The sequence below is a fragment of the Balaenoptera physalus genome (genome assembly GCF_965194825.1).
Source record: "Balaenoptera physalus genome assembly, chromosome: 6".
Lineage (NCBI taxonomy): Eukaryota > Metazoa > Chordata > Mammalia > Artiodactyla > Balaenopteridae > Balaenoptera > Balaenoptera physalus.
Genome location: NC_138885.1, coordinates 135,928,212 through 135,951,825, shown reverse-complemented (window position 1 = coordinate 135,951,825; position 23,614 = coordinate 135,928,212). Strand labels below are relative to the sequence as shown.

At 52.0% G+C, this 23,614-nt stretch overlaps 1 protein-coding gene and 2 long non-coding RNA genes across 5 annotated transcripts in view; 1 reads left to right on the top strand and 2 right to left on the bottom strand.

The window, feature by feature from the left end:
* Positions 1-1,057: 1,057 nt before the first annotated feature.
* On the bottom strand, positions 1,058-8,566 carry LOC309662509. Of its 2 annotated transcripts, none has more exons than XR_014264742.1 (4): positions 8,373-8,566; positions 7,102-7,141; positions 2,871-2,988; positions 1,058-2,756 (listed from the first exon to the last, which is right to left on the bottom strand). It is a non-coding gene; the product is annotated as an uncharacterized lncRNA (long non-coding RNA). The 2 variants fall into 2 exon arrangements; XR_014264743.1 differs by lacking the exons at positions 1,058-2,756; positions 2,871-2,988 and adding exons at positions 4,296-5,487; positions 5,602-5,729.
* Positions 8,567-8,831: 265 nt separating this feature from the next.
* Positions 8,832-9,837, top strand: LOC309662512. The gene is made up of 2 exons (XR_014264746.1): positions 8,832-8,949; positions 9,528-9,837. It is a non-coding gene; the product is annotated as an uncharacterized lncRNA (long non-coding RNA).
* Positions 9,777-23,614, bottom strand: part of RAMP1 (receptor activity modifying protein 1) — a 51,698-nt gene continuing 37,860 nt past the window's right edge. For both annotated transcript variants that reach the window (XM_082465292.1, XM_082465291.1), the window contains exon 3: positions 9,777-10,377. In XM_082465292.1, the coding sequence (XP_082321418.1) occupies positions 10,122-10,377 (256 nt within the window). In that variant the 3' untranslated portion in view covers positions 9,777-10,121. The remainder of the gene's footprint in view (positions 10,378-23,614) is intronic.

The window sequence follows — 23,614 nt, the reverse complement described above, 5'->3', positions numbered from 1 at the left end:
TCCTTAGTTGTGGCATGTGAACTCTTAGTTGTGGCATGTGGGATCTAGTTCCCTGACCAGGGATCAAACCCGGGCCCCCTGCATTGGGAGCACAGAGTCTTAACTACTGCGCCACCAGGGAAGTCCCGGAGATAGGATCTTTTTTTTTTTTTTTAATAAATTTATTTATTTTATTTATTTATTTTTGGCTGCATTGGGTCTTCGTTGCTGCATGCGGGCTTTCTCTAGTTGCGGCGAGCGGGGGCTACTCTTCACTGCGGTGCGTGGGCTTCTCATTGCGGTGGCTTCTCTTGTTGCGGAGCACCGGCTCTAGGTGCGTGGGCTTCAGTAGTTGCGGCACACGGTCTCAGTAGTTGTGGCTCGTGGGCTCTAGAGAGCAGGCTCAGTAGTTGTGGCGCACAGGCTTAGTTTCTCCGCGGCATGTGGGATCTCCCCAGACCAGGGCTCGAACCTGTGACCCCTGCATTGGCAGGCGGATTCTTAACCACTGCGCCACCAGGGAAGTCCCTGGAGATGGGGTCTTTACAGAGGTAATAAGGTGAAAAGAGGTCACTGGGGTAGGCCCTAATCCCATATCCCATATGACTGGTGTCCTCATAAGAAGAGGAGATTAGGACACAGACACGCACAGAGGGATGACCATGTGAAGATACAGGGACAAGATGGCCGTCTACAAGCCAAGGAGGGAGGCCTCACAAGAAACCAACCCCGATGACACCTTGATCTTGGATTTGCAGGCTCCAGAACTGTGAGAAAATAAATTTCTGTTGTTTAAGCGGCCCCATCTGTGGTACTTTGCTACAGCAGCCCAAGCTGACTAACACAGCTCTGCCTGCACCGAATGGGATGGACCCCAGGAGTGGGAGAGATGTGAGAGAAATGTCGCCACTTGAATTATCATGATTCTTGTCCCTTTACACACCTCCCGCCCTCTGTGCAGTGGGGCTGGGACCACACTGAGAGACAGAAATGGATACCCAGGCACGTGCATTCACGCACACCCGCAGCCATCAGGCTCCAGATCCTTCGTGAAAATGCACCACCACGGCCAAGTTAAAGAGGGTTTATGCTGTGCTGGGCACAGTGCCAAGGGCTTTCTACAGCGACTCCCTGAAGTACCCATGGTCATCCCTTTACAGGTGAGGAAACTGAGGCCCGTTTTTACTGTGCAGAGCTGGGATTCAATTCGATCGCAGGCAGTTTGGTGCCGTCGCCTCTATGCTACCAGTTTTTTCTTTCTTAATGTGGACAGTTTCTCGTAAGGAGAAGGTGCTAGGGTGAGAGGCTGAGTAGCCTCCTGGTGTGACCTTGGGCAGCCTGGGCAGGCGCTGGGATGTAGGTGCCATCATGATGATGGGTTGGCACTGACCTGCAGGCACCCCTGCCTGTCTCCGCCCCCACTCAGGAAACAGTCAGGGAGCGATCTGCCCGGCCTCCTGTGAGCGTGTCTGTTGGGAAGACGGCCCATTTGAGGGAAGGAGCACCTCGGTAGCCATCCACAGCCCAGGGATTGTGGCTGGGGGGCGTTAGCCAGGAGGGGTGCTTTCGAGGGCCATACACAAACTATTCTTCAAGCTGCCATCAGTCTGGTGTCCTCTCTCCCTGTAGCACATTTATGAAACCGAGTAAAGATGGGCAACCTCACGGCCCACCTCAGCATGTTCCCATGGAGAAGAAACCAAAGTCAGATCCATGTTCGACTCCAAAAATAGCCTTGAGAAATACTGCAGATCCTTCCTAAATTTGTCTCACAAGGAACCAAAGGGCAGTCACGCTCATAGAAGAGAGAAAAGCGTCTGAAAACCGCTTTCCTCGCACTCTCCCAAAGCCCCCAGCCTCCTGCTTGCTCTCCACGCCCCACCTCCACCCCTGCCCCCCAAACATGCGGATCCTCTGGCCAGCAGCATGCTCCTTGGTGCTTAAACGCCGTCCTTGGGATGGGGCTGATGACGGAGGACGGGTCATCTCTTCCAAGCACATAAACTCATCAGAGGGATGAAGGAGCTGCTCAAAGCCACACAGGTGGACAGGGGTCCAGCCAGATCCCAGCGAGCCTGAGTCTAGCCCTGGGACCCCTGACCACGGCTCGAAATGGCCTTCCATCCCAGCAACTACAACACGGCAGCTTGATCCAAACTGTAGTGTGTCGTTACCATTTCTGTGAGTCATATTATACCGTCTTTTCCTGGTTAGATATGGCCTGGGGACACACACTCTCTCACACACACACACAATCATACACGTACCCCAAATTGAGATCATCTCGTTTCCTTGTTTTGTAATCTGCCCTTTCCAATTAACTCTATACTGTGAGAAAAATTTCCCATGTACTTAATTTTTAAAGTTTTTCACCATCATCTGGATTTCATCTACTTGAACAGCCATCTAGTGCGGGCACTCAGGACGTTTCCACTCACTCTCATATAAATAACCCTGGGGGCAGGTCATTCCACACAAGTCCTTTAGCACATCTCTAATTATGACCTTGGAATACATTCCTAGGAAGGAAATTACTGGGAACAAACATTTCAAGACTTTTGGTACATGTATCTAATTTGTCCTCCACGAAGACTGTACTGATTTTCATATTTGATGCACAAGAGGGAATTTCATCTCCAGGAGACTCAGGGTTTTTCTCCGGAGGGAACGCCACGTGTCCAGCCTGAGGCTCAGTCCACATTCTGCTGGCTTTTAGTTCTCTTGGCTCCAGGCTGTTGCACCCTCCCGAGCTGCCATCTCCACCAGGGATGCCCTTTCTGTGAAGATGATCTCAGTTCAGAGCTGCTTCTTGGCTTGCAGGAAGCCCTGTCTCCAGAGCAACTGTATCCCAGGGAGCTCATTAATGTGAGCAATTTGGGAACAATACATACCTGGCCAAGTCCACTTCCCAAATCCTTTCCCTTTGTTTTTTTGGGTTCTTTGACTTCCAACCAATTATTTTCTGGGGATTTCCATTACAAAGCTCTGGAGAAGGGGCCATTTACCTAGCTTGGGACACAAATAAAGCTAGTTCATCTTTTTCTTCAAATTAAAACTGTCCTCAGCTTCCCTGACCAGCTTAGCGGAAATCCCTGTTGGCCTGTCAGGGAAGCCAAAGAAGGTTAGCTGCTTCCATGCAGCCCTCCAGGGGCCCACCTGCTCGGCTGGGCGCTCCTGGTGGGAAAACAGGAGCGTGATCGTTTGTGATGGTGTGTAATACACCACTGTCCCTCTTTGACTTTCCAGGCAGCCCCAGGGAAAGACTCATGAGAAGAGTGCAGAACACAGGTGGGCAGAGGGAGAGCGGTGCCCGGCGTGGTGATGTCACGTGTGCACGTCACCCCTTGCCTCCCCGGCTCACCCTGGGCCTGAGCAGTGCCCCTCGGTGGGGAGGGCCCACAGCTCCCACTTTCTTCCCCAACCCCACCCCACGGCGGACCCCTGAGCAGGGGGGCCCTGAGGAGCTCCACAGCTCCTGCCTGCGGTGGCCCTGGGGAGTCTGGCATCATCCCATGTGACCCTGGCAGGTGCTCGTTCTGCAACAGTGGCCGCCAAGGTCAGACGCCTCGCGCAGCGGCTCCTGCTCCCTGCCCGCACCTCTTCAGGCATGGGCGACTCAGAATAGCGATTCCAGGAACACTTCTCAAGGTGTCTTAGAAACTCGTTTCCTGGAAAAGTCAACCATCTACTCAGTGACCCTCCAGGAGATAACATAGGAGGGGCCCTCCCAGCCCGGGGTGTGGGCCTGAAGTGGTTGAGAGCAGCTTCTGCCCCGAGGACTAGGGCTGGGGGCCAGGACAGAGCTGCCAGAGGCCTCTGCTTACCACACCCATGTGTGCACACACCCAGACATACGCACTGCACGGACACACACACACACGCAAAGACACCCAGACATACGTACATGCACGGACACACGTGCAAAGACACACACCAGACATATGCACTGCACGGACACACACACACATGCAAAGACACACACCCAGACATACGCACATGCACACACACACACATGCAAAGACACACACCCAGACATACGCACATGCATGGACACACACACACATGCAAAGACACACACCCAGACATACGCACATGCACGGACACACATGCAAACACACCAGACATATGCACTGCACGGACACACACACACACACATGCAAACACACCCAGACATATGCACATGCACACACACACACATGCAAAGACACACACCCAGACATATGCACATGCACGGACACACACACACATGCAAAGACACACATCTAGACATACACACATGCACACACACATGCACACACACATGCATGCACACACATACGTGCATGCGCAGACACACACACACACATGCAAAGACACACACCCAGACATACACACATGCACAGACACACGCATGCACGTGCACACAAACACACACACACGCAGAGTGGTCCCTGGCTCTCAAAGGCAAACCTGAAGCAGCTGTTAGAGTGGTCTGTCTGTGGGAACAACGGCCTGCACCCTAGCCTTGGGGACAAGGCATTTTTCTCAGGAGTTCCTGGGACACCTGGTCTCGTTCTATCACCTGATTGGCTGGGCTTTGGAAACAGCCTCTGCAGCAGGTTATTAGATGTTGTCCCCTCTCATGGCCCGGACAAAGGGGAGGACCGAGGTGGCACCAGCTCTTGAGTGTGGTGGACTGAACAGTGCCCCCCCCCAAATTCATGCTCACGTGGAACCTCAGCATGTGACCTTCCTTGGAAATAGGGTCTCTGCAGATGTAATTAGTTAAGTTAAAATGAGGTCATGCTGGATTAGGGTGGGCCCAACCCAATGTGACTGGTGACTTTATAAGAAGAGAAGACACAAAGACACACAGACAGAAGGTGGCAAGACTTGTGGGACGCAGCTCGGAGACAGGGAACACCGAGGAATGCCGACATGAGCAGAGGCTGGAAGAGGCGGGAAGGACCCTCCCTTGGAGCCCGCAGAGAGAGCGTGGCCCTGACAGGACCTCGACCTCGGGACGTCTAGCCTCCAGAAAACTGTGAGGGAAAACGCATTCTGTCGTTTTTTAATTAATTAATTTATTTATGGCTGTGTTGGGTCTTCGTTTCTGTGCGAGGGCTTTCTCCAGTTGCGGCAAGCGGGGGCCACTCTTCATCGCGGTGCGCGGGCCTCTCACTATCGCGGCCTCTCTTGTTGCGGAGCACAGGCTCCAGACGCGCAGGCTCAGTAGTTGTGGCTCACGGGCCCAGTTGCTCCGTGGCATGTGGGATCTTCCCGGTCCGGGGCATGAACCCGTGTCGCCTGCATTGGCAGGCGGATTCCTAACCACTGCGCCACCAGGGAAGCCCCATTCTGACGTTTTTAAGCCACCTGGCTTGCGATAATTTGTTAAAGGCAGGCCTAGGAAACTACAACTGTTCCTTGGTATCCTCAGGGGATGGGGTCCAGAACCCCCATACATACCAAAATCTGCAGAGGCTCAAGTCCCTTGCAACTGGCCCTCTATCTGAGGATGCAGAAGGGCTGAGTGTAATAAGAAAGTCATTTGTGTTTGTTTATATGTTTATTTATAATAAAATCTCAAACAAACTAATAATACAAAAATTCTGCTTTGGTTTATGAATTCTCATTAAGCACCTTATTCACTGGTGTTGGGTTCTTTGCCCTCAGCCCTGTGATGTGCAGACACTTGACCGCAAACCCGGACTGAACGGAAAGCCCCCGGCGAGCAGAACCTGGCCTCCATGCCAGCCAAGACTGGTGACCTGACGAGGAAGAGGGAAACCTGAATGCTCCCTGGGTCCTCCTAAACCTTTACAGCAGAACTATTTCACTTGAAGGAAAGTTCCAGATCAGGTGCACATATACTCAAATGTACTTACAAACACACATTCCAAAGTCCAACCTAAACGTTTAAAAATTATCCACAATAGCCAAGCTGTGCAAACAACCTGTATGTCCATTGAGAGATGAAGGGATAAACAAAGTGTGGTCTATCCATACAGCGGAATATTACTCGGCCTTAAAAAGGAGGGAAATCTTGTCATATGTGACAACATGGATGAAACTTGAAGACATTATGCTAAATGAGCCAGTCACAGAAAGACAAATACTGCAGAATTCTATTTACAAGAGGTAACTAAAATAGTCAAATTATAGAATCAAAGAGTGGAATGGTGGTTGCCAAGGGCTGGGGGGAGGTGGAAATGGGGAGCTGCTAATCAAGGGGCACAGAATTTCAGCAAAGCAACATGAATCAGTTCTGGAGACCTGGTGCACGGCATCGTGCTGACAGTGAACAAGACGCCACTGAACGCCTGAAACCGTGCTGAGAGGGTAGAGACCGCACGCCATGTGTGCATACAACGCAAGATCTAGCAAAACTCTATCTAGCAAAAAAGATTCTGTCTCACACAGGTGGCCAACGGGCACATGAAAAGAAGCTCAACGTCGCTAATCATTAGAGAAATGCAAATCAAAACTACCTTGAGGTATCACCTCACACCTGTCAGAATGGCCATCATCAAAAAATCTACAGACAACAAATGCTGAAGAGGGTGTGGAGAAAAGGGAACCCTCCTGCACTGTTGGTGGGAATGTAAATTGATACAGCCACTATGGAGAACAGTATGGAGGTTCCTTAAAAAACTAAAAATAGAGTTTCCGTATGATCCAGCAGTCCCACTCCTGGGCATATATCCGTAGAAAACGATAATTCGAAAAGATACGTGCACCCCAATGTTCACAGCAGCACTATTTACAATAGCCAGGACATGGAAGCAGCCTCAATGTCCACTGACAGATGAATGGATAAAAAAGATGTGGTACATGTATACAATGGAATATTACTCAGCCACAAGAAAGAATGAAATAATGCCATTTGCAGCAACAGGGAGGGACCTAGATATTAGCATACTAATAAGTCATATAGACAAAGACAAATATCATATGATAGCACTTATATGTGGAATCTAAAAAAAATGATACAAATGAACTTATTTGCAAGACGGAAACAGACTCACAGACATGGAAAACAAACTTATGGTTACCAAAGGGGAAGGGGGGGTATAAATTAAAATTCTGGGATTAGCAGATACAAACTACTATGTATAAAATAGGTAAACAACAAGGTCCTACCGTATAGCACCGAGAACTGTATTCAGTATCTTGTAATAACCTATAATGGAAAACAATGTGAAAAAGAATATATATACATATTTATAACTGAATCACTTTGCTGTACACCAGAAACACAACACTGTAAATCAACTACACTTCAATTTAAAAAAAAAATTTGTCTCTAAAGACAAGACCCAATTTTTGTGTACTTTAAAACATATTTAATAAACCTGAAAAATACTTTTAAATGATCAATCACTGTTCTCTTCCGTTAGCTTGGATAATTTTAAAATAATGATATTGTTTAGCGTTAGTGACACTGGCTGTAAAACGTTTTAATACTAACAGCTACCATTGAGTGCGCAGCGTGTGCCTGCGCTCTGCGCTTGCGGCGGTGGTTCCTGAAGACGAGCCCGGCAGGCCCTCCATCACCGGGAGTGGGGCTGCCCCACGGCCCCCTGCCAGCCCTGCCACCCAGCGGGCCTTTATCTACAGCCCACACTCCGCGGGGCCCTTCGCCAGTGCGCGGGGCGGGCGGGTCAAGGCAGGCCTGCTCGCCGGAGCTCCGGGCCGCGGGCTTTGGCGCAGGGACCCCCATGGCTTCGCCGACCCTCCTGAGATCACATGGCATCTAGAACCTTCCCCGGCTCATAGGTGCGGTGCCAACAACAGCCTCACCAGAATCCCATGCGGGCGGAAACCTGGGGCTAAGACATTTTACTTAATTAATGCATCCCCCTTCGAGGGAGGCCCCATTACCCTCCCCACTTTATGGACGAGGAGGTGCGGGCACAGAGCCCTGGGGGGGGGACAGTAGGAAGGCTGTCGCGTGGCTGAGCTTGGCCTTTTCTGTCGGGTTTAACACGATTAGTCTTCATAGGCTATGATGGCAGGAAATACACTTCCAAAGGTTTAAAAACAGGTACCCAATCGTTTTTCCGGAACACGCGACATTCTGACTTCATGAAATTAGGTGACAGCTTTCAGAGCAGACCTTTCAGACGAGCGCGCTCGGAAAACACATTCTTCCGATAAAACCGTCCTCTACCTCGTAGGCACCAGTTCCCCTCAGTCCGTTGTCTTTTAAGTGAAAACGGTCATACGGGGCTACATATTGAAATGTGAGGAACAAGTGGCCTGCTGTCCCACAGGAAGTTACTTTCCTTGGTGAAAACTGGAAAATCTCATTAAGCTGCCGTCAGTGGTGCAGAAGTGAGCGGCCACTTAGGAAGACCTGAGGCAGGAGATGCCTTTCCACCAAGGGCGACCCCCGTCCCCACACCACGCACCTCCGGCCGGCAAAGCACGTGGGGAGGGACGGCCCGGTCCCTGAAGACGCCACAGTTGGAAAACTGACTCTGGAAGGACCCCTTGCTCAGCGCTGGGCCTTGTGCCGTGCGGCCTGGGGGCGAGGGCCTGCGGGGGTCAGGGCTCGGGGGTCAGGGGTCGGGCGCGCCCTGCGGCGCGGAAGGGGAGGAGTTCCCGCGAATCACCGCGAGCGGCCGGACCGGCAGGAGGGGAGCAGGGGCCGCGGTTCCGAAGCGCCGCCTCCGGCAAACGCACGTGTCACAAGTAACGGGGTGATTCCGCCGAGGCCGGTGGGGCTGTCCTTCCGCGTGCGCGCCGCCGCCCTGCTCTCCCGGGACGAGGCTCGTCGGGACCCGGCCCCGCCCCGACCGCGGCGCCTGCTCCCGGCCCCGCCTGCTCCCGGCCCCGCCTGCTCCCGGCCGCACCTCTGCCGGCCCCTTTCCGGGAGGAGGATGTACGCCCTCTGAGGCGTCCGCGTCCTCGGGGGCAGCTGTTCTGGCGCCGAGTCGGCGCCGTGGGGAGGCCGAGGAGCCGGGCCAGCCAGCCCCGGGGTCCGGAGTATGGACGCGGGACGCCCCGAGGGATGGCCCGTCGTCCCCGCACGGGGCTGTCCAGGGGGACAGTCGGGGCTCTCGGGCCGGCAAGGCCCAGCTCCGGGCCTGTCGCCACTGGGACGCCCTTGCGGGGGTCCGGCCCGTTCAGCCCCAGCGCGGGTTCAGCTAATGTTGAAGAGCTCGGGGGCCGTGGCCTTCGCCCCGTGTCTGGGTGGCTGTCCAGCTGGGAGGAGGGGAGGCCGACGCAGGGCAGTGGGCCTGAGAAGGGGCAGGTCGTGGGCCGGAGGCGCTGCAGCCGGCTGGGGGATGTAGGGACCTCAGAGGAGGGGTCTGAGCTCAGGAGCCATCTGGGAGGGACAGTGCAGGGAGCTCCCTTTGGAGATCCAGAACCTTCTGGAAGCTGGAGCTTGGGAAGCAGGGGGAATGGGGCGCAGCAGCAGCCTGGATGGGTGCAGAGGAAATAGCTGCTCAAACCCTGGGGGACAGAATGGAGGTGGGTGCCTGGACGGGGGGCTGGCGAGGCATCTTTGGGGAGGGGCCTCAGTAAAAACTGAGCAGACCTGGCCTCCTCCTGTCTGCCAGTCGCAGCCCATTGAGCCAGTGGTTCTAGACAGAGTGGCGGGGATGCGGCGGGGGCCTCAGGATCCCGGGGAGCAGCTTCAGCACATGCACAGCGGTCAGCCCCCATGGGGCCTCAACCATCATCGTCCCCCGTAAAGGTACCTGCGAGGGCGCCTCCTGTCAGAGAAAGACAAAATCCAAAGGGGCTAGAGTTTCTCCCATCCTTCTACTCCCTAGGGTCCACATCCAGAAAGAATGACGCTTCCCAAATTCAAGGACATCCTTTAATCACAAACTACTTATCCATAATCGAGCCAGGGGGTGGTTCATAAACACCTTGGGAGACAGCTCAGAACCCTCCCCAGAAACGCTGACAGCTACGCCCTGCTCCCTCCCAGCACCTGGGCTGCCCTTCCTAGGGTGGCTTCTAGGTCAATGCCTGTGCCGTGACCACTCCAAAATCCTGCTGTGAGCTCTTCTTGGGTAGAAGAAGAGGGGACCGGCGGTCTGCTCTGCCACTGGAGTACCAGAAGCCTTGGCCGGGCTCGGCCCCCGCGCCCACCCTCTGGCCTGCCCGGCAGCCTCTGTGATCGGGCAGCCCTCCCCGCTCCCAGCCTACATGATGCCCTCCGGGCACCTGCTCCTCCAGACCACCAGTGCCGTCACGAGCAGGGTCACCAGGATGGGCACCACGATGAAGGGGCAGAGGACACTGCTGGGCGGGTCCTGCAAGGCCCTGCCTGAGACGGGGCAGCTTCTGAAGTAGTGCCGGTGGACGGAGAGGAAGAACGTGTCCACCGCTGCGTTAGGCCAGAAGCAGTCCAGCTTTTGTGCCACATGCCTGGTGCAGTCCGAGAGCTCTTCGTAGCTCCTGCAGATGGAGAAGCAGGTCGTCAGTCCCTGGTGGGCAGGGGATCAAGGTGGGACTCCAGCCAGGGGCTCCCCACCCCACTCCCCACTGGGGCGAACTCCCCCAAAGTCCAGGCCCTGAGGCGGTGGCCCTGGCTTTAGAGACACAGGTCCTGGACGGGTCCTCTGCGGGCTCCCTAGATGTCCTGCACATGCTCAAACCCCAGAAGGCAAGCTGGGGCTAAGGTATTCCGGGAGCTGGGATGCCACACCAAGGGCAAAGGGGAAGGTGGACCAGCCAGGCGTTTTCAGAAGGCAGCCTGGGACATCGAGCCCTCAGGAGTGGGCAGATCTGCAGCCTCTTGAGCCCCTTGCTGTCTGCATCACCCCGAGCAGAGCCCCCCCCAGCCTGAAAGCCCCCCAGGTGTTCACAGGACTCACTGTGAGGCCTCCCATGCCTAACTTGACCTCCCACCCCTCATCTTCCCACGCTTGCTGAGGAGTTTCCCACAGACAGCGCTGTCACCCTTCACTGTAGCGGGTTACAGATTTATTTTGCTTATTGAGTGTAAACACCATGAGGTCAGGGATTTTGTCTATTTTGTTCACCTCTGTAATCCCAGTACCTAGAAGAGTACCTGGCACATGGCAAGAACCAGTAAATTTTTTATTAAAAAATTGTGGTAAAATATAAAGAACATAAAATTTACCATTTCAATCATTTTTACCTGTACAGTCCAGTGGCATTAAGTACATTTCCGTTGTCGTGCAACCATCACCACCATCCATCTCCAGAACTATTTCATTCCCAAACAGAAACTCTGTCCCCCTTAAACACTCACCCACATTTCTCCCTCCAGCCCCTGGCAACTCCCATCTGCCTTTTGTCTCTGTGAAATCTGACTACTCCAGGCACCTCATATAAGTTGGCTCTACAATATTTGTCCTTTTGTGATTGGCTTATTTCACTGAGCATAATGTCCTCCAGGTTCATCCATGTTGTAGCCTGGGTCAGAATTTCCTTCCTTTTTAAGGCTGAATAATATTCCGTTGCTCGTACATACTTCATTTTGTTTATCCATTCATTGACGGACATTCAGGTTGCTTCCATGTTTTAGCTATTGTGACAAATGCTGCTGCTATGAACATGGGTGTGCAATTATCTACTCGAGTCTCGGCTTTCAATTCTTTTGGCTGTATATCCAGAAGTGGAATTGCTGGATCATATCATACGTCTTTGTTTAATTTTTTGAGTAAATTGTTTTTTAATTTAATTTAATTTATTTATTTTTTAAAAACTATTTATTTTTGGCTGCATTGGGTCTTCATTGCTGCATGCGGGCTTTCTCTAGTTGCGGCGAGCAGGGGCTACTCTTTGTTGCGGTGCGTGGGCATCTCATTGTGGTGGCTTCTCTTGTTGCAGAGCATGGGCTCTAGGCGCACGGGCTTCAGTAGTTGTGGCATGTGGGCTCAGTAGTTGTGGCTTGCGGGCTCTAGGTGCGCAGGCTCAGTAGTTGTGGCGCACGGGCTTAGTAGTTGTGGCACGTGGGCTCAGTAGTTGTGGCGCACGGGCTTAGTGCTCCACGGCCATGTGGGATCTTCCCGGACCAGGGCTCGAACCCGTGTCCCCGGCATTGACAGGCGGATTCTTAACCACTGCGCCACCAAGGAAGCCCCTGTTTTTTAAGAATTGAAGATTCAGTGTTGGGGGAAATTAAAATGTATTCAGTAGTTTCCAGAAAGTGTCACTTCTGCTTAGGATGGAGAAAGCAACACAGAGTGTTGATCCCATATGAACAGCAAAAAAAAGCTGAAGAAACTACAAAATCATACATTTTCTTGAGTCCATCAGAGAGCTGAGACTGCAAGGCAGCAAAGTAACCTGAGTTTCAAGGAGGAGAAAGATGCAGCTGCTGTACCAGCTACATAATAGCTGAACTGCCCAGGGTTTAGTGTGGGCTGGAGAGTCATTCTGGAATTTCTGGGGCCCCAGATGCGGTGAGCGGGGTTCCATGACTCTCTGCTCTTTCCCATGAGGCTCCAGGGGGTGCTCGTGAGAAAGGTTAGGGGCAGGCAGGGGATCGGCTGCTGTTCGGGGCCATGCACAAACACCACACGTTTCCCAAACCCTTCTCACAGAAGCAGCAACAGGCTTGGGCCCCTGGAGGATGAGCAGGTGATCTCGATGATCAGTGGCTTCAGCTGAACAGGCCTGAAGCGCTTCCAGACCCTTCTGTCCAGGAAGCAAAGCCTTGAGTTGAGGGAGGGACGGCACAGCCTGTTAGCTCCAGGGCACAAGAAGGCACACTGTGCCTGGGAGAAGGATGGGTAAAAGACTCTTTTCCCTTGGGAGAGCAGCAGGAAACCATCCTGGACCTAGGAGCCTGCAAGATACCAAAGTGAGGTCTCCTACCACTGGGGGAGTGGCAGGACTCTCCCACCAAGACCCCACCGATACAGGGCAGAGTCTGGCTGCCACAGGGAGGAGGAATCCTGAGGTTGAGGGCACGGTGGCTTTCTAAGCTGAAGCTGGACCAGGAGAGAGGGAACCCCTCCCTCTCTCCCAGTACAAACCCGGTATAGACAAGCAACAGCAATCTGCCACGGGGAGGTGGAGAGAGACCCACTCTGTGGCACGGGCATGCAGGGTGGGACGCACCACATGAAGGAAAATTCTCTAGCCCCACCCTGAGCACAAGGCAGTGGTAACCCACTGCCAGAGGTATCTGAGGCCTGTGGTGCTCTGAAGGAAACCACAGCAACAACAAATCCCAAACCCAGCTCAACTCCTCCCAAGATTGACTTAGATCCCACACTAACAGCCTGACACGAGAGGCTTACTCATTTCCAGATGTAAATACTATTTATCTCAATCTCTTCTGTTCTACACATGCAAGTTCAACATTCAATAAAACATTAGGGGCTTCCCTGGTGGCGCAGTTTTTAAGAATCCGCCTGCCGGTGCAGGGGACACGGGTTCGAGCCCTAGTCCGGGAAGATCCCACATGCCATGGAGCAACTGGGCCCATGTACTACAGCTACTGAGCCTGCACTCTGGAGCCTGCAAACCACAACTACTGAGCCCGTGTGCCACAACTACTGAAGCCTGCACGCCTAGAGCCCGTGCTCCACAACAAGAGAAGTCATCGCAGTGAGAAGCCTGCGCACCGCAACGAGGAGTAGCCCCCGCTCACCGCAACTAGAGCAGCAACGAAGACCCAGCGCAGCCAAAAATAAATAAATTAAATAAATAAAAAAATAAAACATTGGGACCCATTGTCAAAAGATAAAGTAATCAACAGAAGCAGACTCAGAGATGACCCAGATATGGTAACTATCGTACAGGGACCTAAAAAATATTAATATGATAAAGGGACTAGTTGAGAAGGTAGAAAATATGCATGAACAGATAGAGAATTTCAGCAGAGAGATGGAAACTGTAAGAAAGTCAAAGAGAAATGCTGGAGGGGCAGGGGGAACCCCACAGTATCAGAGAGTCCATCTTTGATGAGCTCGTCATCAGACTTGACATCTGAGGAAAGAATTAGCGAACGTGAAGGTGGTCAGCAGAATTACCCAAACTGAAACAAAAAGAAAAACATAGAGCATCCAAGAGCTGTGGTAAATTAACAGCACTGTCAATGATGTCAACTCCAGCTTGTAATTTGAGTTCCAAAAGGAGAAGGAATTGGGCAGAAGAAATATTTAAGAGATAATAGCTGAGAATTTTCCAAAAATAATGAGATGAAAAATCACAAATCCAAGAAGGCCAGAGAACCCCCCCTGCAAAAAAAAAAAAAAGGATAAAAAAACAAAGCAACAGCAACAACAAACAAACAGCCACCTAGACATTAAAGTCAAACTGCTGAAAAACGAAGATGATGAAAAAAATCCAAGAAAAAAAGTCTTGGAGTCATTCAAGAAGAAAGACACCTACAGAGGAATGGGTGATGTGAACTACAGCAGACTTCTTACTGAGACTATGCAAGCTGGAAGACAACGTGTGGCATTTTTCAAGTACTAGGGGGTGGGGCCCCAAACCCCTGTCTGCCCAGAATCCTCTACTCAGCAAAGACATCTTTCAAATATGAGCTTGCAATAAAGACCTTTCCAGAAAAAATGCTTATAGAATTCATTGCCACCAGACCTGTGCTTCATGAAATGTTAAAGTTCTTCAGTCAAAGGAATATAACAGAAGGAATTTTGGACCCATACAAAGAAATGAAGAGCTCCCTAAACAGTAAAAATGAAGATATATAAAATATACTTTTCCATATTTTATCCAGGAAGTTAACATTGAAGAGATGCTCAGAGAGGTATTGAAAGGCTGTTGAATGGAAGAGCTTGGGGCCTCTCCAGCACCCAAGCACCCCTCTACTCCAGCACCTATCATACGGTCTCTCAATCGCTAGGTCACTGTTTTTTCTGCCCTGGCTGCCCTCTGGGTCATGACCCCAAGTGCACAGGGCACACAGGGCCTCCCTCAGTCCACGTGAGCAGCTAAGTGGATGGGGCACAAGGGGGGAGAGAGTGGGCAGAGGCAGTGGAGGGTGTGCAGGACCCGTGCCCACAGGGGTGCATGGTTTTTCTAAGTGAACGAGGACTCACGTTCCAAGTAGAAAACGGAAGTGGAAAAAGCCACAGGAAGTCAGGACAGACTGGGTCCCATTGTGAAAAAGATGAATTAGCACACGTCAAGGGCCTGGCACAAGGTAAGTGCAAGTGTGTCAAGTATTATTAAAAACCAAAGTCCAGACTTTTGAGCTGGTCATCCATCAACCACAGGGCTGCACGTTACAAACACTAGCTTGAATGGTCGTCTTTTTCCCCACCTCAGACCCACTGAATCAACGTGTAGTTTTAGGTGTTCTGCAGACGCAGTGACACACAGTCAGTCCTAAATGTTGTTCCCTACGCTCTGCCTGAGGAGTGAAGCTGGGATGTCCCTAGAAGGAGGTGTTGCCACCTCTGGGCTGGCCAGCCAGGATGGGAAGGACCCCTGACCCAGGGACCTGTGACAGAAGGGACCCCACGCTGAGGCCACGCTGAGGCTGAGCTGGTGGTGGGCTATTCTGGGACGAGGCACTCTCTCCTTCAAATATCCTTCCAGTCTGCAAAGCCATCCCCGTCTAAAAATATCCCTAATGTGCAGTCGGCTGCCCACTTCATCCTGTTTATTTATACTGAAGTAACAGCTGAAACTTTCAATAAATATTGTGAGCCCTGTCAGCAAGGACGTGATAAAAGAATTTCTTCCAGAGTACAGACATTCTTCTGTTCAAAAGAACATTGTACTGACTGAAGGGGCCAAAATAATCATGAAAAAGTATGCTTGCTTTCACCCTCTATTTTCAGTTCTCATGTAATGGAATGATTATCCTTTTTTTTGGCCAGGATTTTCTATTCTGGGCCCCTAAGTGAACTTTGCTTGGAATGTTCCTGAACACTGTGGTGGAAGTAGTTTCCAATATATCTGGGTCCCAAGTCAAGGCTTCTGGTACCACGCTTCATGGTTGTTTTACTTGTTTGACAAGAAGGTGCCCACTGATGCCCACAGGGGAGTCGTCTGCTCTGGGGACACCAACTAGCCCTGTCTGGCCCTGACGTGGAGTGTGTGTGAGTCTGGGCCCTGGTGCCCCCCAGAACTGGGTTCAAATCCAGCTCCACATCTTATGCTGAGGGATCCCAAGAGCCGCATCTCACCCATCCAAACCTTGGTCTCTTTATATTCAATGAAGAGACAGGTACCCCACCTGACAGGGTTACTGGGCAGATCAAGTTAAACAAGGTCAAGGGCCTGATGTATAACAGGTGCCCAGTAAGTGGACAGCTTCCTGACAACTGGTGTGTGGCCCCTTAAGGGTCCATTTCTTATTCCATAAACCCGAGTAAACGTTGACCAGGCAATGTGTGTCTAAGCCCTCAGAATATCTGAGGAGGAACCACTATTTTGGTTCACTTTCTCTGGACCAGTATTTGCTTCCATCAACCCAGGAAAATTCACAACCTGGTGGCTTCAAGCAGCTTTAAATACCCGCTGGGAGGAGGGGAGGTGGCAGCCCCGGCACCCTGGCAGCCGGGGCAGGTGAAGGTGAACAGGGCCCATTTGAAGCCGGCCTGGGGAGCCTGAATAATAAGCAGCTGACAAAAATGTCGAACCTCACTTTTAAGGAAAAAAGAAGCAAACATCCAAATAGAATCCATTTTCAAATGGAGAATACTCAGGACTTCCCTGGTGGTCCATTGGGTGAGACCCTGCACTCCCAATGCAGGGGGCCCAGGTTCCATCCCTGGTCTGGGAAATAGATGCTGCATGCATGCCACAACTAAGAGTGCGCATGTCACAACTAAGACCTGGCATAGCCAAAATAAATAAATAAATATTAAAATAATAATAATAATAAAAGAACAAGGTAATTTTAAAAATGAGAATACTCAGTGCTGGTGAAGGTATAGTGAAATGAGGCAGGTGCTTGCATCATTGCTAATAGAAGATAAACTGGTAAAATTTTTCCGAAAAGCAGTTTGGCAATTATGTATCGAACTTCAAAATCACGGACAGCCTTTGAGCCAGTAATTCTATTTCTGGGAATTATCCTAAGTTAATAACATGAAATGTAGTCAAAAATAATGTAAGAAAATGAACATTACAGATTTATAATTATGAAAATGAGCAAAACAATAGGACAGTGATGAAAAAAGTTGCTTATAAGAGCCTCGGCTATGTAGCTATTAAAATGATATTTAGGAGGAAAATACTTACGTTACAACGTTGAACAAAAGAAAAAGCAGTTGAGACCAAATTATACAAACAATGTGGTTTCAGCATAAAATGGTCCAGGTAGGAGGGGAAGACCTCAGAATGTTAGGAGGACTTGTCACCACTAGAGGGTAGTGAGATGAAGGGCTTTTATTCTCCTATCTCCGCTTTGGGGGCATTTTCCAAGTTTTCCGCAGTGAGCATACATTATTTTTATATTTTTAAACAGCTCACTGAGGAAAAGGCCTGCAGAAAACTGGACACTGAGGTCCCTGAGTCTGCAGCCGTGGGGCGCACATGTCCTCATTTCTGGGGCAGCGGGGGTCTTCGGCGCAGGGGACTCGTGTGCTGCTCGAACTCCCCAGCAGCTGGGAGGACCGGGTGGGAGGCGGGCCGAGACGGGCTTGCTGGGGGCCCGCAGCCCCGGCTGCCTGGGGGGTTGCACCTCGCTGGAGGCGCGGCTCCTCCACGTCTGGCGCCGCCCAGGGCTCAGAGGGCTGCGGTGGCCCCTGCCCGCCTGCCCGGCCTGGGCTCCAGTCCTGCAGACCCCGGCCCTGCGGAGCCGGCAGCCAGCGCGCGGCCTTTCTTCCCTCCGCCCACCTACCTCTGCTCGAGCTGCGTGGGGTAAACCCCGTCCCGGGCAGGGCAGCGTCCCCACCACGGCGACACCCTCTCTCCCAGCCTCTGCTTCCAGCACGAGGGGTTCTCCCCCGGCCACTCCAGTGGAAGGAGCTCTGGGACCCCCCTCCTAGGGGGCACCTCCTAGGGGGCAGCGGGCTGGCAGCCCTGCTCCAGGCGGCAGTGCTGGGGGCTGGGCCCCTCCAAGCGACATAATGCGGCAGTTCGGTGGCTCACCCGCCAGCGGGCCCTCGCACACCTTCAAGGCGGCAGAACTCCGGATGTCCGCTCACTCCCCGAATGTCCCCAGGGCCTGGGCGGGCCGGCGGCTTCCCTCCATCGCTCGCCTCCTCCCGGGTCTGGGTGGCCTCCGGGGCGGAACGGACCTCCCTGCCGTCCCCGCACGGATGCTGCGGGGATTAGACGCCCGGTCCCGAGGGGCGTCCGGACCTGGGGGCAGGGAGGGCCCTGAGGGTAGGTGGGGGGCTCCGAGGGCAGGACCCCCTTTCGCACCCATCCCCGCCGGCTCCCCGCGCCAGGCGCCCAAGGACACTCGGCTTCCAGGAGCGGCCCCCGGCCTCCTTGCAGGAAGGGCGAGGCTACCAGATGACGCCCCCTTCCCGGGGACCTCCGCTCCTTGGTTCCTCGTCTCCTGATCCCTTTCCTAGGGACCCTCCCTCCGCCGCCTCACCTCGCCCCTCGCAGTCAGCACCCCGCTCCCTCCCTCCCCCCGGGCTCTCGAGCCTTCTCCCTCTTCAGCAGCCCGGCGCATCTGCCCCCCGCCCTTCCAGCCAGGTGAGGGGCATTGGCGCTCTGCAGCCCTCGCTCCTTCCCTCCTCCGCCGGCGCCCAAAGACTGTGCAACGTCCGACACTCCCCGAGACATCCCCACCCCCATCTGAAGCCTTGGTCCTGTGCACAACGGGCGTCCACACCTGACTCTCGGGATGCCCCCACCCCAGCCCCATCTCTCATGCCTGGGAAGCCTTGCCCCCTCTGAGTTGCCACAGATTTCCCCCCATTTCCGGGGGCCCCCTCCCCTCCTCCAGCCCAGTCACTGTGACCAGGAGTAGGCAGAGTGACTAGCCTTGGTGGGTTATTACAACCACATTTCTAATACCAGCTTCCACTTCTCTGCACTGAGCATGGGCCGGGGCCTGGGCATCTCTGCACCCCTTCTCCTCCCCCAATCCAGCTTAGTCAGGGCAGCCATCAACCCCCTCCCCTGCTTTCCTCTTCTCTGAAGCCCTGGGCTCTATCCACCATTGGCTCTTGGGGCCACAGCCCTGGCCTCTGCCTTCCGCCTCCCCAAGCCCACTGTCCACACAGACTCACTCTTGCTTCAGGCCTTCAATGCTCCCTGCTGCACCTGTGCTGGATTCAAAAGCCCTCATGTGGCCCCCACCTCTCCACTCTCAACTGTACCCCCTCCCTCTCACTGGCCACCCTGGCTGATACTTCTGCCTCAGGACCTTTGCACAAGCTGCACTTTCTACTTGTAAGGCTCTTAACCCCATTTTTACAAGGCCGACATCTGTGTATCCCTCAAATGTCACCTCCTCAAACAGGTGTTTTTTTATGCTTCAACCTCATTTGGATCCCCCGGCAAAGTGCGGTTTTCCATCATAGTTGTGTCTTACTTTGTACCTGTACTTTAACTCTTGATTATTCACTCACTGTTGGTCTCAACAACTTGACCGCAAACACCATGAGGGCAGGGAGAGTGTAAGAAAAAAAGCCCCACTCATCCTGTTCACAGCAATCATCTCAAAGGCAGGAGAAACAAAGGCAGAAGGGACAGAATGAGACAGATCTGCCTGGAGATGTGAGTAGGACAGCAGGAGTGGTGGTCTTAGCAAACACAGCACATTCCAGCGCAAAAGACAGTAAACGGGAAGAGGGGGCGTTTCACACTGGGAAGAGTGTTATCGTAGCTTCATAGGACGCAGACAGCCTACCGCTGTGAGTAATCGCGACGGACTCAACAAAATCTTCAGGTTAGGTGAATAGAAACTAGTATAAAAATGAAAAATAAAGTTAATAAGACTGACTCAGTGACTATATGATGAAGTTTCTATCCTACAGAGAATCAACAATCTTTTCAAAAGTCCCTGGATCCTATTTAGGTTCAAAGAAAAACTTGACAAATTCTCAAAGTGGAGATTTTAAGTCAGTATTCTTTGCCATAATATTAGAAACTAGAAATTAGTGAGAAAAGGATAAATTTAAAAAAAGATGGGATCCCTAGAAATGGAAGATCACTCATATAATTTTAGGGTCAAACAAAGATTTAAAAATTCAACGATAGGCTGTTAAGAAAACATAATGGCGATACTGAACGTGAAAATCAGTGAAATATAGGCAAAACTGAATTCTGAGAAAAATCTGCAGCTGTAAATTATCTTATTACTAACCAAAAATAAATGAAAATAAATGAAGTAAGAATCCAAATCAAGACACTTAAAAAAAGAACCACAAAATAAATCTCTCCAAAGGGCAAATAATTTAAATGCATTAATAATTATTTAAAAATAATATTTATTGATATTTTAAAAAACATAAAAATGAAAAAGTAAATTCAACAGTTGATTCTTTAGAAAAATAGCTACAATGAAATAGTCACATCTCTGGATAGTCTAAGCCAGAAAAAAAGCAGAGAAAACACCACCGCACAAAACCTCAGATAAAAGATTAGAAAAAGTATGAGATTAACATGCAAAACATGTATGTTAAAAATTGGAAAATCCTTGATGAATTGGGATGCTTTTTGGGGAAACAATAGATTATCAAATCTTGATTTAAAAAGTAGAAAATCTGAGAAGAAAAAACAGAAAAAGTTGTTAAAGAATTACTTTCACAAGAGGTGCTAGGCCCAGGTAGTTCTTTCAAATTCTTCAGATCACACCTAGGGGCAGGACAGGAATAAAGACCCAGATGTAGAGAATGGACTTGAGGACACAGGGAGGGGGAAGGGTAAGCTGGGACGAAGTGAGAGTGGCAAGGACGTATACACACTACCAAATGTTAAATAGCTAGCTAGTGGGAAGCAGCCGCATAGCACAGGGAGATCAGCTCGGTGCTTTGTGACCACCTAGAGGGGTGGGATAGGGAGGATGGGAGGGAGATGCAAGAGGGAGGAGATATGGGGACATATGTATATGTATAGCTGATTCACTTTGTTATAAAGCAGAAACTAACACACCATTGTAAAGCAATTATACTCCAATGAAGATGTTAAAAAAAAAATTCTTAAGATCACAGAAAAAGATGTCAAGCTTCCCAGTTCTTTGAAAAAGTTAACAAAACCCTGATCCCAAACCTCTTAAGATGGCCTGCCCATGTGCCTCAGAACACTCAGGAACAAGCAACAGATGTTCACTTTCACTTATAAATAGACATAGAAGTCCTATTTAAACTGCTAGCAATTTTAAGCTTGCCATATACAATAGAATAAAGTAGGTTTATTTCAGGAATGCTTTAATGCTATTACAATAAAATCACACTTTAACTTGTCAAAGGAAAATAACATATAATCATTTCAATACATGTTGAGAAGGCATTTGATAAAACTGAACATTCGTTTCTGATTTTAAAAAACCCCAACGTTGTAAAGCACAAAGAAGTTCTTCTTAATGTGATTAAAAAAAATCTCTCTCAAGCCAATAGCAAACACCACATTTGCTACTGAGGCATTTTCATCACAGTCAGGAATCCATTTATTTAATTTTTAGGTGGCCAGGTCTGTCTTCTCCCTTGTGGTTTCCACCTTTGGTATCAGGGCTCCCACCCAAGGCTTCATAAATAGTCACCGCAGAGGCCTTCCAAAGCGGGGAGGGGCTGCCCGCGCATCGGGCTACTTCCTCTGGGGACAGAAAGCCACAGAGTGGCCTGGCCTATGTCAGGCTCGGAGCGAGCCTGCCCCGCCAGCTCATCTCTGCAAAGGGCCTCTGACCACAGACAGGAGGGCCGAGTGGCCTTCAGGGTGGGTAACCAAGCCCACGTGGGGTACTTTTCCCACAACCCACGGTGGGCACACGGGAGCTGCCCGGAGGCAGTGCAGGACAGGGCACTTTTTGTTTTTCTTGACGCTGCGGGGAGCATATAAGGAAGTCCTGTTAATGGTTTGATTCAAAACATTTCACTTCCAACCCCGGTGTCGTCTGGGAACGCGTGCTGGGCCGGCAGGACCCAAGCCAGCGGTGCACCTGGAGCTCACCCGCACCTCTGGGACTTGCGGTGGGGGTCTGTACAATGAAGCCCTTCCTAAACCAGGCAGATCAGAGAGGTCCCATCAAGCTGGGAGGACCAACGAGACCAAGTGACAGGAGTCGTCATGCATTTCTGCCGGCCCAGGGCTGACCTACAGGACACCTCGCCAGGAACGTTTTGATATCAGTGTGACCACAGCGTGCAAACTCACACTTGCAGAGGAATGTTTCCAAGGTTCTGACTATGTTGTAGAACAGGGACTCCTGGCATCTGGGCCACCCCGTTTTCCCTGGGAGAACTGGGAAATGCCAGCGCCACCCCTGTCCAGGAATGACAGCATTGGTGACCCCACGCCAGGAGGTGTCCACTAAGACTCTCGGATCAGTAAATAAACAAAACAACACTACAGGCTTCATACAAAGCCTGCTGAATGGCGGAGGTAAATCCCATCTCCCATCTTCGTGACCAGCTCCCTGGCTAAACTGTACCACCCCGACTGCGGGCACTTGCTGAGCGAGGTGGACGGACGCCATCCTCTCGGAAAACGAATGATACGAATAAAGCGGAGAAAAGAGAACCTTGGAGGGGGATTTCCAAGGCTCTTAAGAAGAGGAAGACAAATGGAAATGGGCTGGTTTTTTCTCCGCCGGGTAGGAGACAACAATCCCTCCGGAAACACTCCCAGCCCATCTGGAGGTACCATCAGCTGAACAATGGTGGAAGCAAGGTGGTCGGGGAGGACGGTGGGACCCCACCGTTGGACAAGCTCTCTTTGGCCCCATCCTCGCCATGTCCCCTCCCACGCCGGGCCTTTGGCTTCACCCCTTCTCTCTTTCGCTCTTTCAGTCTCTCTTCTCCTGGCCTGGAGCCAGCCTGGCTGGCCCACCCCTGAGACGTTCCACCAAGGAAAATGCGTCAGTGGAGTTCGGGACATGCTGCACAGAGGGGGTTCCCCCTCACACAGTACAGACAGGCCCCGAGGGGCTTCGGGAACCCAGGGCTCCCAAAGGCACTTCACCCCAGTCCTCGTTTCCCTTAGAACCGATTCCTTCTCCACCTGCCCCCCCAGGACCCCCCCACCCTGCAGACACAGAGGAGTCCGAGCCTGTCTCCTCTCACAGGATCCTGTTTCCGGCTGCTTCTCAGGGCCCGCGTAGGAATGACCTGCTCCCTGACCCTCAGGCCGAACGGATTTCACACTTTCACACGCCTCCTCTTCCGGAGGGGTGTGGTTCTCCCAGCCCTGCTTCTACAGCGGGGAGGCGGGAGAGTCCTCTCGGCCGGCTGCCCCCAGTCCTCCCACCCCCCGCCTGCGGACATCCCCTTTCTCCAACCTCCAACCCAGTACTCTCGGGATACGCCTCCTGAATGCCACCTCTGCGCCCCGCGGCTCCCCCACCCCGTATCTCGCCCATCCCTCTGCACGTGCTGCAGCTGCCCATTTGCTGCCCGTCCTCCCCGGACTGTGACCTCAGGGAGGGCAGAGCTCAGTTCCCTGCTGTACTCCGGGCCCCGGGACAGGCGCACTGTAAGGCACAGTGCACGATGGTCAACGGATGCTGTGTCTGCAGCTCCAGGAGCCGCTCGGAGCCCTTGCTCCCCGAGACTGGGCTGGGAGGGAGGGGGTGTTGGGGGTCACCGTCCCTTCCAGCCTGGGCTGTCCTGGGGCCCCA